At 42.2% G+C, this 18,783-nt stretch overlaps 1 protein-coding gene across 1 annotated transcript in view; it reads left to right on the forward strand.

Moving 5' to 3' along the window:
* Window positions 1–2,958: 2,958 nt before the first annotated feature.
* RAB2A (RAB2A, member RAS oncogene family) overlaps window positions 2,959–18,783 on the forward strand; it is a 109,090-nt gene continuing 93,265 nt past the window's right edge. The window contains exon 1 of the mRNA XM_023222361.3: window positions 2,959–3,486. Within this exon, the coding sequence (XP_023078129.1) occupies window positions 3,441–3,486 (46 nt within the window). The 5' untranslated portion in view covers window positions 2,959–3,440. The remainder of the gene's footprint in view (window positions 3,487–18,783) is intronic.

Below are 18,783 nucleotides of genomic sequence, written 5' to 3' on the forward strand. Positions count from 1 at the left end.
AGGCTCAACGGATCCTCCAGCCTTTCCCTCCCAAAGTGTTGGAATTACATGCGTGAGCCACCGCACTCAGTCCCTCAAGGCAATTACTAAAAATTATGCAGCACAAAGAGTTTTATGTATTAGGTATACATTTTTCATAAGTTACATGGTATTTTCACATACATTATTTTAGTTGATCCTAAATGGACTTTGTGAAGCAGTTATTATCCACATTTTCCAAAAAAGAAAACTGAAGCCCAGAAAAGAACTTGAAAATCCTGTCCTTCAAGGTGGGAGACTTGCTTGAGGCCAGTAGTTCAAGACCAGCCTGGGTAACACAGGGAGTCTCCATCTCTCCAAATAATAATAATTACAAATGATTGGGGTGTGGTGGCATGTGCCTGTGGTCCCAGCTACTCAAGAGGCTGAGGCAGGACAATCACCTGAGCCCAGGAGGTCAAGACGGCAGTAAGCCATGATTGGGTCACTGTACTCCAGCCTAGATGACAGAGCGAGACCTCTCAATCAATCAGTCAGAACAATATGCATTTGACATCTATGGCCCTTGCATTTTCACAAGAGGATTACTACCTTTTTTACAGATGGCTTTAGATTTGGACACTGGTTAAGCAGAAAATTAAGACTTCATGCTTGGAATAGCCCTTTTAAGAAACACTTAACTCCTTTACTTTATAGACAAGTGCACTGAACCACTCATAAGTTTTTTAAAATTATTTTTTAATAATTATTTTATTTATTAAGACAGGGTCTCAACCTATAGCCCAAGCTGGAGTGCAGTGGCACCATCTTAGCTCACTGCAGCCTCGACTCCCAAGCTATCCTCCCTCTGCAGCCTCCCAAGTAGCTGGGACTGCAGGCACAAGCTATCGCAACCTGTGCTCTGAAGCTTTAAGAGGCTAAACGATTCCTCACATTAATCCAATCAGTTACAGGTACAGCCAAGACCAGAAGCCAGGTTTCCCAAGTTATTCTCCTTATAACACATTACCTCTATAGCTTTATATCCATTTCTATGATTTCTGTTACATACCCAGTTCTGACCCTGTTTCCTGTCACCATTTCCCTTTTGTCTACTGGGTAAAGTTCTAAATGCGTGGTGACATAACACACAAGGCCCTGCATAACCTGGCACAAGAGACCTCTCCAGGTACTCTCCTCCTCTAACAATGCAAGAATACTCCTGACTCCTAGGATGCCAGGCATTTGTGTAACATGCTGACAGAGTTGTTCAGTTGAGGCTGTTGGTGAAGGAAGGCCAGTCCCTCTATCTTGTGAGAGTGAAGACTTGAGTTTCTCCTCTATCACCCAGGAAGACTTGGGTGAAGGCACGCAAGTGGGAGGGACAAAATGACACCTGAAACCTGGAAGCCTTGGGCAGGGACCTCCCCTTTCTCAAACTAAAGGTAAATGAACCAAATTTTGCAATTCCAGGTAGTTTTTCATGTCAAATTCTTCCGTGCCATCCCTCACCCTTTAGTAAAATCCCTTCCAAATATTCCAGAAAAACCTTGTGAGTTCATATTTGGCAAGGCCATCCAAAGCACATAGCAACTCTCCACATCTATCCAGCATGATGATGTCAGCACTAATTATATAATGAGAGGCCCCAAAGAGAAGAGTATTAGGCAAAAGGAACCAGGGCTACTAAATCCCAATCACTATTCCCCAGCAATGATTCTCCTTCCATATGAGGTTATGGGTTATGAAGATATGAGTTAGTCAATTAGATTCCTTCTGCAACTTCAAATTCCCTCAACAGATCCAGGAATTTTGCACATTCTGTTCCTTGCCCATAAACTTTGGTTCCCTTCCCCAAACTGTTGTTCTTTTGACAAACTCTATACATCATTCATATTCCTGGCTCAGAAATCATAATCTCTAAGTAATCTTTCCTGACACTCTATTCTCCACCTCCTCTTCCATAACCTGTGCTCTTTTTTAACAGAGTGGTGACATTTTGGGCTGGATGATTTAAAAAGGAAAGTAGAAAAACAGAACATAGAACATGCAGGGCCTCTAGTTGCTATGCCTGGCAGTACACGAAACATAGTATAGTATTCAATAACTATTACTCGAATGCATAGTCATTTTGTTTTTTCCTTTAACAGTATTTCTTAATAGGTAACTCATGAACACTGCAAAAAGCATCAAACTGCACAAAAAAATTCAGGGAAAAGTACATTTTCCCCCCAATCCCATTCCCTTCTTTCTCTTAAACACCAATTACCTTTCCTTTCAGATTGATTATGCATATATGGGTATGTAAATATTTTCCCACTATTTGTTACAGACAAAAATTGTATACAATTCATATATTACATATGGTGCATGTTATATACACACACATATACAGACTGTCTCGGTTTTGCTTAACCTAAATCAGGCTTTTTTATTTTTTGAGCAGCCCTCAGAACCAGGACAGATCCAGAGGCTTTATTCATTTTTATTTACTATTATTATTTTGAGACAGAGGCCCGCTCTGTTGCCCAGGCTGGAGTGCAGTGGTGCAATCTCGGCTCACTACAACCTCCACCTCCCGGGTTCAAGTGATTCTCCTGCCTCAGCCTCCAGAGTAGCTGGGACTACAGGCGAGCGCCACCACGCCCGGCTAATTTTTGCATTTTTAGAAGAGACGAGGTTTCCCCATGTTGGCCAAGTTGGTCTCGAACTCCTGACCTCAGGTGAGAGCAACGCAGTACTCCACTGTACGCGCATACCATGATTTACTTCGCAGTCCCAGATTTACGGCTTCCCATTTATAAATACTGCCATTTTCACCTTCAAGCCCCGATGCCAAACACAGAAATAACACCCCACCCCCACCCCCTCGCCGTGTGCCTCCCACATTTTCACACACATTTTCAGCAGCCCAGGGCGGGGCCCTGCACCGAACACCGCCTCTGCCGTCCCCCCACGTGCCCCACGCCCCCACCGCAGGGCGGAAGGCGACAGAACCTGGCCTCTGCCTCCCCATCAGCCCCGTTCCCGGCGTCTCCCGGCCGCCAGGCTCGCCCGCTCAAACGTCGCGGAAAAACCAGAGCCTGGACTCGCCCTGCCGGGGGACAGAGCGGACCGGGCAACTCCCACTAGGTGCGGGGCGGTGTTGCAGCGACCGGGCGCGGCCAGCGTGCGGGGCTCCTCCCCCTTCCTCCGGCGGCGCCGGCGGCCGCAGCACTTCCGGGTCGACGCGGAGGCGGGGCGGAGGTGCTGCGGTGGCTGTTATTGTTCGGCTGGGCTCGGTCGGGCGCTGTCTCCTGCTCTGCGGGTGTCAGTTCGTCCGGCTTCCTCACAGCCACTCACTCCCGGCGGCTGACAGCAGCGGCAGCGGCGGCGGGCGGGGCCTGGCGTTTCGAGGCTGAGCGGCGCCGGGCTTAGGGGCGCGGAGGAGGAGCAGTAGCGGGAGGAGGAGCCGTGTGCCCTGGCACTGAGCGGCCGCGGCCATGGCGTACGCCTATCTCTTCAAGTACATCATAATCGGCGACACAGGTGAGGGCCCCGGGCGCGGCCGGGCGAGTGTCGGCGGCCTCCGGACCCGGGCTGAGGGGCAAACGGCGTCTGGCGGTGGCGGGGACGCGGACTCCACCCGGCGCCTCCCTCCTGTCCGCGCCGCTCCATTTCCGCAGTGCTGGAGCTGGTGACGTGGGCACTGCGAGCGGCCGCGGCCTGGCCAGGCCCGGTCTGCGGCCCCCGACCGGGCCAGTCTTGCAGCTGAGGGCCGCGGCAGCCGTTTGCGACACTCGATTCAGGAAGTGTGTGACAGGAGGGGAGGCCTAGCGCAGGGCCGCCGGGACCCGACTCACATGACTGCACCCCACCCCCAGAGCCCCTCGCGTTAGGTCTCTTCGCGGCCCCAGAAGAAAGAAAAAGGGAATCCTAGGAGAGCAGAAGGTGTTGGGGCCTGGGTCTTAGTTCCTGACCAGTAACAACCTTCCTCCACCTGCATGCATCTGTCAAGGCCTGGGCAAGGCGCGTTGTGGTGTGGGACAGGCAACTGAGAAGGAGAAAAGGAAAGCTTTAAAATATGTATATAATATATACATATATGTGCTTTTTTAACACCTTTAACTCTCAAGGTAGAATAAGTCACGTCTCATTACTTGACGGCTGGAGAATCCTTTTCGGGGTTAGGAAAGCATGAACGAGTTCTGTGCACTTTTGCCACGTGTGAACTGGGGTTATTTAATAGTAATGTAAAGTCGTTCAGTGCTCTGGTGTGTACGTCCGTATGTCTGTTGGGGACGCTGATGTTTTGGATATGTCAAGTTCGGTGTCAACTGCTAATTTTCGGGTGAGCTCATGTCCATTTGAAGCAGAAAGAAATTCAGTTATTCTCACTTAAAATGACATCCTAGTATATTTCACAGAAAAGTAAACAAACTCTTCGTAGATATTTTTAATACTTGTGATTTGGCATTGCTTTGAATCTAATAATAAACATAAAGATTGTTTAGATGTTGCAACTATTAATATACCAGAGTCTGATTTCAGTGGTTACTCTTGCACAACTTTGGAGCCTTTGCACAACTTTGGTAATATAAGCAGCAGTTTGTAGTTGAACTAATGATGTGGCAGGCTCTATAAGTAACTAAATAAGCATGTTGGCCGGATGCGGTGGCTCACGCCTGTAATACCGACACTTTTGGAGGCCGAGGTGGGGGATCACCTGAGGTGAGGTCAGGAGTTTGAGACCTGCTTGACCAACATGGTGAAACCTCGTCTCTACGAAAAGTACAAAAGTTAGCCGGGCGTGGTGGTGGGCGCCTGTAATACCAGCCACTTGGGAGGCTGAGGCAGGAGGATGACTTGAGCCCGGGAGGTGGAGGTTGCAGTGAGCCGAGATCATGCCACTGCACTCCAGGCTGGGCGACACAGAGACTCCGTCTCAAAAAAAAAAAAAAAAAAAAAAAAAGGCATGTTGATTGCTGCCTGAAAGAAAAACTTTCTGCTAGATAAATGAGTTTTCAGCAAGGTTTTCTGCTGTGTGTGTGTGTGTAAATTGGATTTATAAACTTTAAAAGAAAAATGCTGTGGTGTATTTGGACGAAGGAAGGAGAATTCTAAAGCCTTCTGGCAAAATTTGATTTAGGCTGTAAGAACAAGATTGGAGAGGAATGCCACATTAACTGTAATATGACTGGGTTTGAGAAATAGAAGCTGTGACTATGGCCTTTTGGCTATCTCATTAGTGGTGAAGATTCAAATCAGACTTTGCTGGTTGCCATTTTTCAGTTTTTTATTTGAGACTCTACTGTGGGTAAATAAAGTATTGTGCAGGGAGTAGTGGGGCTACAAATCCTAACAGGTTAATGCTCTGTTCTCTTGGAATTTGCTCTTATCCAAAAGCAGTCCCCACGCAGTTCGAAGGGAAGACACTTCTTTCTTGTCATTGCTGCTGATACGACCTAGTTCAGGAACGGAATTCTTGACACTGTATTGTCTGCAGCAGTACTTCTCCCCACTCCAGTTCAGCCAGTGTAGTTTACTGTCAGTTTAGTGTTCCTGAAGCGTGAATGTCAAAAGGCTACTCCTGTTTGCTCACAACTTTTAGTTTGACCTTCAATGAACTCTGTATTTTAGCCCCTATCTACATTTCTAGCCTTCTTTCCCACTGTTCCCTACCTTGCTTCTGCCATTTGAGACCCCGTGGCTGATTTCGGTGTTTTTTTCCTGGGCCCTGCTACTCTCTATTCTTAGAGTGCTTTCTGGCACAATCTCTCCCTGTGGAAAATCCATCGGTCCTTCCAAGTCTTATCTGAGTTTTCCATAATGCCTTCACAGTCAACATATATTAAGCTCTTATTGTGTGAAGATTTTCACATTATCCTGGCCGAAAGTGACTACTCCTTTTTTGAATTTATGTTTCTCACTGTGTCATTCTTCTGATATTGATCCCAGACTTTTTTGTTTTATAGATACTTATATAGGCATCTCTGTTATGTAGGCACCATTATATACTTCTTGAAGGCAGAAAAGATGTTTTGCATGGCTGTGTTTCTTTCAGGAAGAGCCTAGTAAAAGGTAGGCCCTGTATATTTAATTAATAAGAGAGGAGCCAAACAAGCTGCTATATTCCTGTTTGTATATATTAATAGCTTAACAGAGATTTTTTGTTGTTGTTGTTTTTGCCCAGTTCTGCCACTTTCTTGCTTATTAATTTGGGCAAAATCCTTTACCATATTTTTTAAATTCAGAGTGTACTCATAGTTGTAAGATACACTCAGTGTGGCCCTCCCCTAGAAAAGATGACTTTAAAATCAGTAATGTGAGATCCACCTTGATTTTTTAAAAAGTCAAGGTCAAAAACATGCATCTTAGAATGAAGGAAATCACCTAATTTTTCTGTTTCCCTGTTTCCCTAACCTATAACCTTCTCTCAGTATGTGAGATAAAATGAGGATAAATGTGAAAGTACTTTGACTTCTCAAGGGAAAGGAACAATGCACATTTTTCCTTTACAGAGTTCCCTCCTTAGTAGAAGAGGTTTTAAAAACTTACATGATCATGATGATACTATTGAGCTGTTTTCTTACTGTAAGCCTAAATGCAGTTAAAATGTAGTTTTAAATTTTTTCCTTGTTCCTGTCTTGTTTCTGAGTCATTTAGTAAAATGTGTCATTTAAATCTAGATGTAAAGTGGAAAGTGGTTTTTAATAAGCAGTTATTTATTTAATAAGCAGTTAATTATCAAGCACAGAAGGAGAGAAAAAATACAAACCTATAGTAATTTTTGCTCCTGAAATTCTAACATCTGCCTACCATTTTAACCTTATCACTAACCCTCCCTGCCGCTTAATGCTCAGCAGGGTAAACAAAGGCACAAATTTGGTTGCGTTCTTATTTCTGTTAATATCTGAAGCACCCTTTCTTGTTCTTCCCTATCAAAAAAAGTTATGTCAAAAATTTTTGTCACCTGGCCAACTCCTTTTTATCCATTCTTTTGAGATTTTAACAAATCCTACCACTCCCTGTTGCATTTTATGCTGGTCCCCTCCTCTGTTCCCTCATTCTGTTTCCCTTCTCTTCAGTCCCAGTCCCACTTACATTTTATTTTTTATTTATTTTTCAGTCTTATGTATATACACCACTTACATTTTATTTTATTTTATTTTACTTTATATTATTTATTTATCTATTGAGACATGATCTCTGTCGCCCAGACAGGAGTGCAGTGGCACTATTAAGGCTCACTCACTACAGCTTCAGTCTCCTGGGCCCAAGCAATCCTCCCACCCTAAGTCTTCCAAGTAGCTGGGAACACAGGAACATGCCACCATGCCTGGCTAATTTTTAAATTCTTGTAGAGATGGGCTCTCACTGTGTTGCTCAGACTGGTCTCAAACTCCTGGGCTCAAGCCATCCTCCCACTTCAGCCTCCCAAAGTGCCAGATTACAAGCACGGGCCACTGCTGTCAGCCCCACTTGCATTTTAAATAATCTTTTTAGTTAGAAAGGTCTTTGGCTTTGTTTTAGGTGCAAGGGTACACCATTGAGTGTCAGATTCATTTAATAGATAAGTGGATGGATCCTTGAGGGGAGGCACTGGGTGATGTTTGAGCTGAAATTGGAATGATGAGTAGGCACCGCCAGAGTGGGCATGGGGGAATGTCTGGTATGTAGTTGAAAGTTTATTTCTGGCTCAGGAGAGAATAATCTGGGATAGATTTGGGAGCTAATAACATAAAATGGAGTCTCTGTTACCTGAGAGTTCATTTTCTGAGCTTTTGAAATTACAAGGTTATGTAGGGAAGAAAAATTATCATGATATGAAAATAATTATTAATAAGTTATCACTTTAAAAAATTAATTTCTCAAGCTTACTTCTGATTCCCGTCCTCCTGATTGGCTTAGGGGCTTGCTGATCATAATACAGTTTGAATTAGTTGCAAAGTGAAATTATGTATCATGCCAAAATTGCAAGCATTTGTTTCTTTTATCTTTTTTTTTTTTGAGACAGAGTTTTGCTCTTGTCACACAGGCTGGAGTGCAATGGTGTGATCTCGGTTCACTGCAATGTCCACCTCCTAGGTTCAAGTGATTCTCCTATCCAGTAGCTGGGATTACAGGCATCCGCCCCCACTCCCAGCTAATTTTTGTATTTTTAGTAGAGATGGGATTTCGCCATGTTGGTCTGACTGGTCTCGAACTCCTTACCTCAGGTGATCCACTCACCTCAGCCTCCTGGGATTACAGGTGTGAGCCACCATGGCAAGGCAGCATTTGTTTCTTTGATGCAAGTGATTTGGAGCATTGGTTCACATGCTAAACCATTGACAAATGGGGATCTGACAAAGTTGTCCTCCTGGAATGAAGTAGGTGTGATTGTTCATTGAATGCTTTAACAGATGAAAGCATGGATGTAATGGTGGGAAATACTAGTGTTCATGGGCCACGTGGGGAAAGCTATCAGCATAGTAGACTAACAAGGAATAATCAAAAAAGCAAGACAGACCTGGGCAGTACAGTGTCATGGAATAGAGAGGGAGTGGTTACCAGTGTCATGTGCAGTAGAGATTAGGGACTGTTGGTTGAAATGGTAGGAAGACATTAGTGCTTTGCCACAGTGTTTGATTCAGACATCAATGTGGGGGAGAACTAAGGTGTATTTTCATTTATATTGTTAAAAAAAAATGTGGATTTTTATATGTGTAAATAGACAGAAAAAGTCCCAAGACTACACACTTAACTGTTACTTCTGGGGAGGAGAGTGGAGAGTAGAATTATATGCTTATATTGATTACACTGGAAGAGTTGGTGTTGGTGAAATGGGGCTTTTTATATTGTAGGGTCCTCCTACTTTGTTTTTTTAAAAAATTTAAACAATATCACACATAGTATTACAAGTAGAACCATGCATGGGTTATTTTATTGAAGAGTAAATGTGAGTGCGTGTTTGTATTTTAAGATAGGAGAGACTTGAGGTTGAAAGTTAAATACAAGAGAAGGGGAGGGAAGCAGCAAAGTTCTAGAGGATTTGGGGAAGGAATGGGATTAGATTCTCAGGAGCTCTAGAGAAAAACAGAAGGAAGACCTTCCTGTGGGAGACTCAAATTTGAGTTTCTTTAGATTCTTGTGAATCACTGAGGTGTTTGTTTAAAAAAAAAAAAAAAAATTCAGCAACCCAACCCCTAGGGATTTTGATTGACTAAATTTGAGGTGGAGCTGAATGTTGCAAAACCTGTGGCCAGAAATACTAGTCATTTTATTTTATTATATAAGCAGATTTGTTAGAGTTATCTTCAAAAAACAAACTGGGAAGTTCAGAGGTAGAAAAATTCTATGAAAGCTTTTTTATTATGAGATATAGCATGCATATAAAAGAATATATGTAATATATATGCAGTTTAATAGTTTTAAAGAATAATGATAAACACACATGCAGAAGAACTCCACATTCTTGTTTTTTTTTTTTTTTTTCCTTGAGATCGAGTCTCTCTCTGTCACCCAGGCTGGAGTGCAGTGGCGCAGTCTTGGCTCCCTGCAACATCCGCCTCCCGGGTTCACGCCATTCTCCTGCCTCAGCCTCCCGAGTAGCTGGAATTACAGGCGCATGCCGCGACACCCGTCTAATTTTTTGTATTTTTAGTAAAGACGGGCTTTCACCATGTTAGCCAGGATGGTCTTGATCTCCCGACCTCGTGATCTGCCCACCTCTGCCTCCCAAAGTGCTGGGATTACAGGTGTGAGCCATCACGCCCAGCCAAGGACTCTACATTCTTACATACATCTCTTTATCAACCAGTTTTCCACTAGCCTGAATTTTATATTAATCCTTCCCTGCTTTTCTTCATAGTTGTGTGACTTACAGATTCCTAAACTATATTATTTAGTTTTGCCCATTTTTAGATGTGCTTAGCTGTTTCATTTATCAAATGAGAGCTGAAACATCTTTTAACATCATTCGCAATTTAGATGATATACTTTTGTTATCCTTAAATTTTTGCTTTATGTATGTTATTGGTGGTCCTTCAGGATTTTTGACTAGCTCTTTTCTGTCTGTTTTATAACCCAGTTTATTTACTGCTTCCTCCACCTAATATTTATGCTGTGCCTGAGACTTTATAGTGAATCATAGAGGCCATTGTCCCTGTTGTTCTCATTCCATTTTACCTTTCTTAAACTCCTCTGGTGACTCTCCCTCCTTATCTTCTCAGTTGGTGTTCTGTTCTTTCTGTTCCATGCCATTCCTGTCCAGCGTGAAATTTTCTCTTTTATCACCCCAACTGCTCCCCTCCTTCATTTTAACTCTTCAGCTTTCCTCATCTTGCAGTAGCCAGCCAGTTTGATGTTTTATTTGAGCAAACCCTAATTTTGCCATCTCAGCTTTTTTTCCCTTTCCTTGTGGCCCAGCTGTGCTTACTTCATTTGTTATTCTCTGCTCATCCTCAGTCTGTGAGACTGTGTCCTTTGGTACAAAAGATGCAGACATATGCAGACCTCTCTTGTCTCCCTCCTAACTTTACATTTTCTCCAAGAAACTGTCCCATTTGGTTTCGTTAGCCTTGATTATTTGCAAGTTTTAAAGTACTCTAGTTTTAGCTGTTACTTGTGAGTAACGGATGCCTGGCAAAAAGGTTCTAGATTCTTTTCCTGTCATGCACAGATAGAAGCCCCCTTTTAATTTCTGCGGTGTTTCTCAACTCAAACTATTAATATTTGGTTCTCATTCATGGAAATGCTGTTTTAGTCACTCTCTGGGGAGTCCCAGTCATCAGTATTTTTAAAAAATACTGTTTGTAGTGATGGTAGTACTGTAAAATTCCACTGCTGGTTTAGCCATGGGCCTTTTTTGCTTATTTTTCTAAAATTGATTCTTTTTCTGCTGTCAAATTTTCTGCTTTGGGGGATTTTATTTAATCCCTAAGGTGTAGCCAGACTGAATTCGTATGGAATTCTCCATCACATTAGCTTTTGGCACTGTGGTCTGTATAGCAGATTCTCATGAGTAATCCTCCACACTTTTTATAGTTCCTACACCATATCAAAAACTTATTATCTGTTCAACAGATATATGAGGTTACTGTTTTACAGATGAAGAAACTGAGTTGTGCCATTTGGGGCAAATTATCTTAATAGATGGTTGATATGGTTTGGCTCTGTGTCCCACTCAAATCTCATTACAAGTTTTAATTTCTGTAGTCCCCACGTGTCGAGGGAGGGATCCAGTGGGAGGACTGGATCATGGGGGCGGTTCCCCCATGCTGATCTGGTGATAGTGAGTGCTGTTGAGATCTGGTTGTTTTATAAGTGTTTGTCAGTTCCTCATTCATACTCTGTTTTTATCCTGCCACCATGTAATATGTGCCTGCTTCCCCTTCTGCCATGATTATAAGGTTTCTGAGGCCTCCCCAGCCATGCAAAACTGTAAGTCAATTAAGCCTCTTTCCTTTATAAATTACCAGTCTCGGGTAGTGTCTTTATAGCAGTGTAAAAACGAACAAATACAGTGGTAGAACAAAGATCTAGGGGTGTCTGACTCCACGGGTCGTTCTCTTGATTACAGGGTGGTCTGGCTCCATTCCCCTTTGCTCTTTCTTCCCCATATCCTCTGAATTTTTACTTTTCATAGTCACAATGTAGCTTTAGGTTTCTCCCAGTTCTCACTTTAAAGTATTCTCATTTTCATGTATAGCTGAGAGTCACTGTGTTTTTAGCCAAATCTAAGGGAGAAAATGAATATTGATAGCTGCATGCTGTAGCCAACTCCTTAAAGGAAGGATGGTGCCTGATACAGAGTTAGAGTTAGTGCTTCAGTAAATGATGAATGTGTGCTAGGTAGGTTCTGCTGGGTAGGCTGCATGCATTGACCAATTTATTCCTCCTTGTTTCAAAACAGGATTTAAGGGCACTTACATAATTTTTTTTAGTTTTTTAATGTAAATGAGAGAGTAAGGATATATATGTATATATATGTGTATGTGTGTGTGTGTGTGTGTGTGTGTGTATATATGTTAGTTTTCTATTGCTAGCATAACAAGCTACCAGAAACTTAGCAACTGAAGTAACATGAATTTATCTTATCATATAGTTCAGAAGTCTAACATGTCTCACTGGGCTGAAATCCAGGTTTGGATAGGACTGGGTTCCCTTCTAGAGAGTCTTGGCTCATTCAGGTTGTTGGCAGAATACACTTCCATGAAACTGTAGGGCTGAGACTCCATTTCCTTCCTGGCTATCATCTGAGAGCTTTTCCCAGCTTCTAGAGTCCACTCACCTACCCACATCCCTTGGCCCATGGCCCCCTTCCTCCATCTTCACAACCAACAACAGTGGGTCACGTCCTTCTTGTGTCTCACCTTTCTTCTTATTGTTGGGCCATCCCATGTCTCTCTGTTGTAGGAAAGGTTCTTCATTTCTAAGGACGCGTGTGATTAGATTGGGCTTACCTGGATAATCCATGCTAATCTCCCCATCTCAAGGTCTAATCTTAATCAAATCTGCAAAGTTCCCTTGCCATGTAGGGTAAAATATTCACAGGTTCTGGGGATTAGGATGTTAATATCTTTTGGAGGGCATTATTCTGCCTACCATAAAGGGCTGCATTAATCCATTCTCACACTGCTACAAAGAAGTATCTGAGGCTGCGCATGATGGTTCACACGTGTAATCCTAGCACTTTGGAGGCCAAGGCAGGTGGATTGCCTGCGCTCAGGAGTTCAAGACCAGCCTGGGCAACACGGTGAAACCCCGTCTCTACTAAAATACAAAAAATTAGCCGGGCGTGATGGCATGCGCCTGTAATCCCAGCTACTCAGGAGGCTGAGACAAGAGCATTGCTTGAACCTGGGAGGCAGAGGTTGCAGTGAGCTGAGATGGCACCATTGCACTCCAGCCTGGGCAACAGTGCAAGACTCCGTCTCAAAAAAAAAAAAAAAAGAACTACGTGAGACTGGGGAATTTATGAAGAAAAAGAGGTTTAATTAACACACAGTTCCATAGGCTGTACAGGAAGCATGGCTGGGAGGCCTCAGGAAACTTACAATCATGGGAGAAGGTGAAGGGCAAGCAAGCACATCTTGCCATGTCAGACCAGGAAAGAGAGAGTGAAGGGGGAAGTGCTACCCACTTTTAAGCAACCAGCTCTCGTGAGAACTCACTGTCACTGAGAACAACAAGGAGGGGAATTCCACCTCTGGGACCCAATCAGCTCCCACCAGGCCCCTCCACCAACATTGGAAATTACAATTTGATATGAGATTTGGGTAGGGACACAGAGCCAGACAATTTCAAGGGCTAAGGAACAAATGGTAGAAACAGTAAAGTAAGATCAGAAAGGACGTGTATTCGTCCATTTTCATACTGCTATAAAGATATGGCACGAGACTAGATAATTTATAAACAAAAGAGGTTTAATTGACTCACAGTTTGGATAGCTGGAGAGGCCTCAGAAAAATTGCAGTCATGGCAGAAGGCAAAGGGGAAGCAGGTACCTTCTTCACAAGACTGCAGGAGAGAGAACAATAGAGGAAGGGCCATGCCTTATCAAACAATCAGATTGGCCACTCCCCCAGCACATGGGGATTACAGTTCCAGATGAAATTTTCATGGAGACACAAAGCCAAACCGTATCAGGACATTTATACTCAAAATCTGTGATATGAGGTTGTGTAGACTTCTTTGAAGTGGACACTGAATTTAGCACTAACCAGTGCAGAAAGACAATCCTGCTAATTTATCCTAATCTTAGTATCCATTATTTTTTTTGAAGTACGTTCATGTATATACTTAGTAACTGCTGACATTGTGAGTCTTGAAAGAAGCTTTGCTTCTGATTCCTCTTAAAAATAATACAGTATCGCGAGTATAAATATACAACTGGTTTTATAGGGCATTTTCTCTAGAGGCATAACTCATTGAATCTCTGAGGAAGACACCATTTTATAGGTGAGGAAAGGGACTCATGTTACCACATACAGTCTTCTTGTATACAGCTAGTAACTGACCAATCTGGAACTTGAACCCAGGTATTTCTGACTCCAAAGTTCATGCTCTCTTCCCCATATTACAGTTCCTGATTCCCATAAATTTCACATCAGACCTCTTCTGTTGGCTTACTGTTGGATCGATTGAGTTGCTGTGGGAGTACATAGCCTTCAATTCCCTTAAATAGGTAGGACCTCTGTTCATGCATAATAGTGCAGAACTATCCTATATAAAAGTGGGATAAAGTACTTTCTCTGCTGTTTACCAGCCATGTGACTGTGGGCAACCCACTTGATCTTTCTGAGTCTTGGTGTCCTTATCGATAAAATGAGAATGAATAAATGATATCATACATGTAACAGCAACTAGAATAAAAAATGGTTATATCTTTATTTTTTATCCTGCTGCTTTTAATGTTTCTATAATTTCCCCATATGTATTTGAAAAATTCGCCCAAATCTGACCAGTGCTGTATAGTGTCTAAGTAATGCTAATAATAGCGAAAACAATTTTTTTTGCCCTCGTGTTCTAATATGTTGATCCTCCCACTGCCACCCATTTAGCTTGCTTGTTTTTGGGCAGCTGATACTTGAAGGAGCATGTTATCCTTGTCTCTAATTGTTTTTTTTTTCCTAGCCTGTGTTGGTGTTTTTATTTGTTTGCATCAAATTGTTTTATGGCAAGTTTTTTACGTTATCAAGACTGTTTATCAAGATTCCTTTTATTTCAGATGTCTATATTTTTGGCAGTTTTGCTTAATTTAGTGAATGGCCATCCAAGTCCACCTTATGATTTATCTTGTTTAAGAGATGAAGTTTCACTATGTTGCCAGGCTGGTCTGTCAAACTCCTGGCCTCAAGTGATCCTCCTGCCTCAGCCCTGCAAAGTGCTGGGATTACAGGTGTGAGTTACTGTGCCTGGCTCCTGGTAATGATTTAAAAAACTGGGTAGGATTTTGTTCTGTGAAGGAACAGAAACACACTGCAAATAGCTCAAGAAAAGAGATTTATGATAAGAATTTAAAGAGGACTTACAGGAATCCAAGTAAAATAGTGTAACAGATCTTGAGCAGTTGGCTACTCCGAGGTTTTTGTTTTCTTCTCATGGCTTCTCTCTTGACCCAGTAAGCATGTTTCTTTTTTTTTTCTTTTGTCTTTTTCTTCTTTTCTTTAAAGAATCTTTTCATTATTGATTTCTGATTTTGTTAAACTGAGAGACTGTAGACTATATGTACTGATTCTTCAGTGTGTGAGACTAATTTTGTAGCCGAGTACTTGATTGGTTTTTGTACATGTTCCATATGTGCTTGAAAAGTATATTCTTGTGTATGTAGTGTGTTCAGGTTTTCATACATGTCTGTTAGATCAGACTTGGTATTAGCATGGATCATATCTTGTATATAGTTTTTTGTCTACTTCTTTTTGACCTTTGGAGAGAGATGTTAAAATCTCATATTATGACAATGGATTTTTCTTGTTCTTCTGTCAGATTATTTCTCCCCTCCCTGCATGAATTTGGGGGCTAATTTGCAAGGTATTTATGACCCATACATCTTACTGAGGAGTTATTCCTTTGTCATTAGATTTCCCTTCACTTGTTTCTTAGTATGATTTTTTTGAATTCAGGTATTTGATATTAATTTTGCATATTTGGTTCATATTTGCTTTGTTTAGGAAGTAAACGTTACACTTGACTCTGAAACTTTTTTGCTCGTTACTTTGGGGGTTTATCTATATTAATACATTTCATTCTGTTTTATTGATATTAATTGCTTGATTATGTTCTGTTGTTTAACTGTACTGCAGTTTTCTCCATTCTTTTTTTTTTTTTTTTTTTTTTTTTGAGGCGGAGTCTCGCTCTGTCACCCAGGCTGGAGTGCAATAGCACTATCATGGCTCACTGCAGCTTCTGCCTCCTGGGCTCAAGGGATCCTCCCATCTTAGCCTCCCAAGTAGCTGAGATCACAGGCACATGCCACCACACCTGGTTAATTTTTTTTTTTTTTTTTGGGAGAATCTCGCTCTGTCACCCAGGCTGGAATGCAGTAGCACAGTCTTGGCTCACTGCAACCTCTGCCTCCTGGGTTCAAGCCATTCTGCCTCAGCCTCTCAACTAGCTGAGATTACAGGCACACACCAACACACCTGGCTACTTTTTGTATTTTAGTAGAGACAGGGTTTCACCATGTTGGCCAGGCTGGTCTCAAACTCCTGACCTCACGTGATCTGCCTGCCTCAACCTTCCAAAGTGCTGGGATTACTAATGTGAGCCACTGTGCCTGGCTACACCTGGCTGATTTTTAAATTTTCTGCAGAAATGGGTCTTCCCATGTTTCCCAGGCTGGTATCCAACTCCTGGGCTCAAGTGATCCTCCTACCTCAGCCTTCCGAAGTGTTGGAATTACAGTATGAACCACCATGCCCAGCCCTTTATCACCTTTTTTTTTTAAAAAAAGGCCTGTTTTTTTATTGTAGCCCATTTCTATATTTTAAAAAGTTCAATCTGAGAGTCTGTATTTTAACAGGAGAATTTAATGTTTTCATATGTATTGAAATCACTGATGGATTTGGGTTTATTTCTACTATCAAGTACCACCTTGGTTCAGTCATATAGACAAAGATCAGGGTGTAGATCACAGGCATGCCCACTTGCCATGGGCTTTTGAGTTTAGACGGGCACATGTCCTGCACAGGAAACAATATGGTAGATTTTTCCAAGCATGGATAGGTCACCTATTCCTTGTAGGCCAGTAGAGAGGTTACTGAAGAGAAAATACCTGCCACTAACTTACTAGTGCACATGAACAATTAATTTAAATTCTGAAATTTTCTGTTTCTAAAACAGGTATAGTATCTGCCTAGTGCACTCTGTAGAGTTATTCACCAAGGCTCAGTATCTGCCTAGTGCACTCGTAGTTATTCACCAAGGTATTTCCCCTAGCTTTACAGCTGTCTTTAAAATTTAAGTGTTAATCATCTGTTTCCTTCATTTATTTACAGTTGATATATCAGTGTCAGTGGTGTATTCATGCTTGCTCTGCTGCCCCTGCATTATTAAAATTGATGGATGACCCTTTTCCATTTGTCTTTCTTTAGAAATAACTACTATGCAGTCCTCTCTGGTTATTTTAGCTTAGACACCACTCTTGAAAATTTTCCAAGAGCCTGGTATTTGTAATTAGCATATCTCGATCAATGTGGTGTCTGTACTGTTTACTTGTGACTTCAGTAAAGTTCATACCCCTTCAGTTTTAGTTTTCTCATTTGGAAAAACCAATAGCAATGCCTGGATTATCTACCTCACAGGGTTTTTGTGAGCTTAAAGTAAATAATATGTGAAGGTGCCTTGTAAGCTACAAAGTGCTTTATTAATAGTAATACCTTACAGATAATGTTTCCTATCTGTTGAGCAGTCTAAAATTTAGTCGAGTTAGTCTTGCCTATAGAAAAAAAGCTGTTCACTCTGCTGAGCATGTGTTAACCACAAAATGGCTCTCCTTGATTCTGTTGTCCTTGACTCAATAAAAGAAAAAGTACTTCTCTGTCTCAGGTGTCCTCACGATCCACTTGAGATTGAGAAGAATATCAAGAAGGTACTATTTTTCACTAGTCTTCAAGGGACAGATGGGAAAGCCAGTAGTTGTTTTCTACCTTGATTTTTTTTTTTATTCTTTAGACAGATTTTCGCTCTTGTTGCCCAGGCTATAGTACAATGGCGTGATCTTGGTTCACTGCAAACTCCGCCTCCTGGGTTCAAGCGATTCTCCTGCCACACCCTCCCGAGTAGCTGGGATTACAGGTGCCAGCTGCCATGCCCAACTAATTTTTTTGTATTTTTAGTAGAGACAAGGTTTCACCATATTGGTCAAGCCGGCCTTGAACTCCTGACCTGAGGTGAACCACCCGCCTTGGCCTCCTAAAGTGCTGTAATTACAGGCATGAGCCACCGTGCCCGGCCTACAGTGATTTCTTCTACACTCACTCTTGGTACTTGTGGTACCACTTGAATGATTTCAGTCAATTTTGAACCTCTTTGGAAAGAGGTGGTTTTGTAGCTCTATAGAAGTCTTTGATGTAAATAAATCTGTTAGTCAGTGGTTGTCTTCTTTCTTTGGATAAAGTATTAGTTCAGTTTTAACTATGTCAAAGGGCAAAGTAAAAGTATATGTGTCCCAGATTACTTATGCTCAAGGCTTTACTTGGCACAAAAACTAATAAATAGCTAAAAAGTTATAAATTAAAGCAATAATAATGTATACCTGATGAATTGAGTCACCAGTTCTCTATGTAAAGGTATTTGTTATACTTGCTCAGGATAAACATGGGTGTGAGGTGAAGAAATTCTACTGGATTCATAGCTACGTGGATTTTTTTTTTTTTTCCCCGAGACGGAGTCTTGCTCTGTTGCCCAGGCTGAAGTGCAGTGGCACAGTCTCAGCTCACTGCAACCTCCATCTCCCGGGCTCAAACGATCCTCCCACCTTGGCCTCCTGAGTAGCTGGGACTACAAGTGCATGCCAGCACAGCTGGCTATTTTTGTATTTTTTGTAGAGACAAGGTCTCACTATGTTGCCTAGGCTGGTCTCAAATTCCCGGGCTCAAGCAGTCTGTCCGCCTTGGCCTCCCCAAGTGCTGGGATTGCATACATGAGCCACCGCACCCAGCCTGCTACAGGGATTTTCATCTGGTTTAAGAACTGTATCCATAAAGGACTGCCATGTAGGCAAGGTGGAAGGAGCATGCTGCTACGTGCAATCCTGAATTTTTTACTTCTGATGTTAGCAACAACTTGGACGCAGTTCAATTTGGTTGAAAGAGCTAATACATAATTTGGATTTTAACTGACAGAATCCAAAGGGACCTT

The sequence above is a fragment of the Piliocolobus tephrosceles genome, chromosome 7 (assembly GCF_002776525.5).
Source record: "Piliocolobus tephrosceles isolate RC106 chromosome 7, ASM277652v3, whole genome shotgun sequence".
Classification (NCBI taxonomy): Eukaryota; Metazoa; Chordata; class Mammalia; order Primates; family Cercopithecidae; genus Piliocolobus; species Piliocolobus tephrosceles.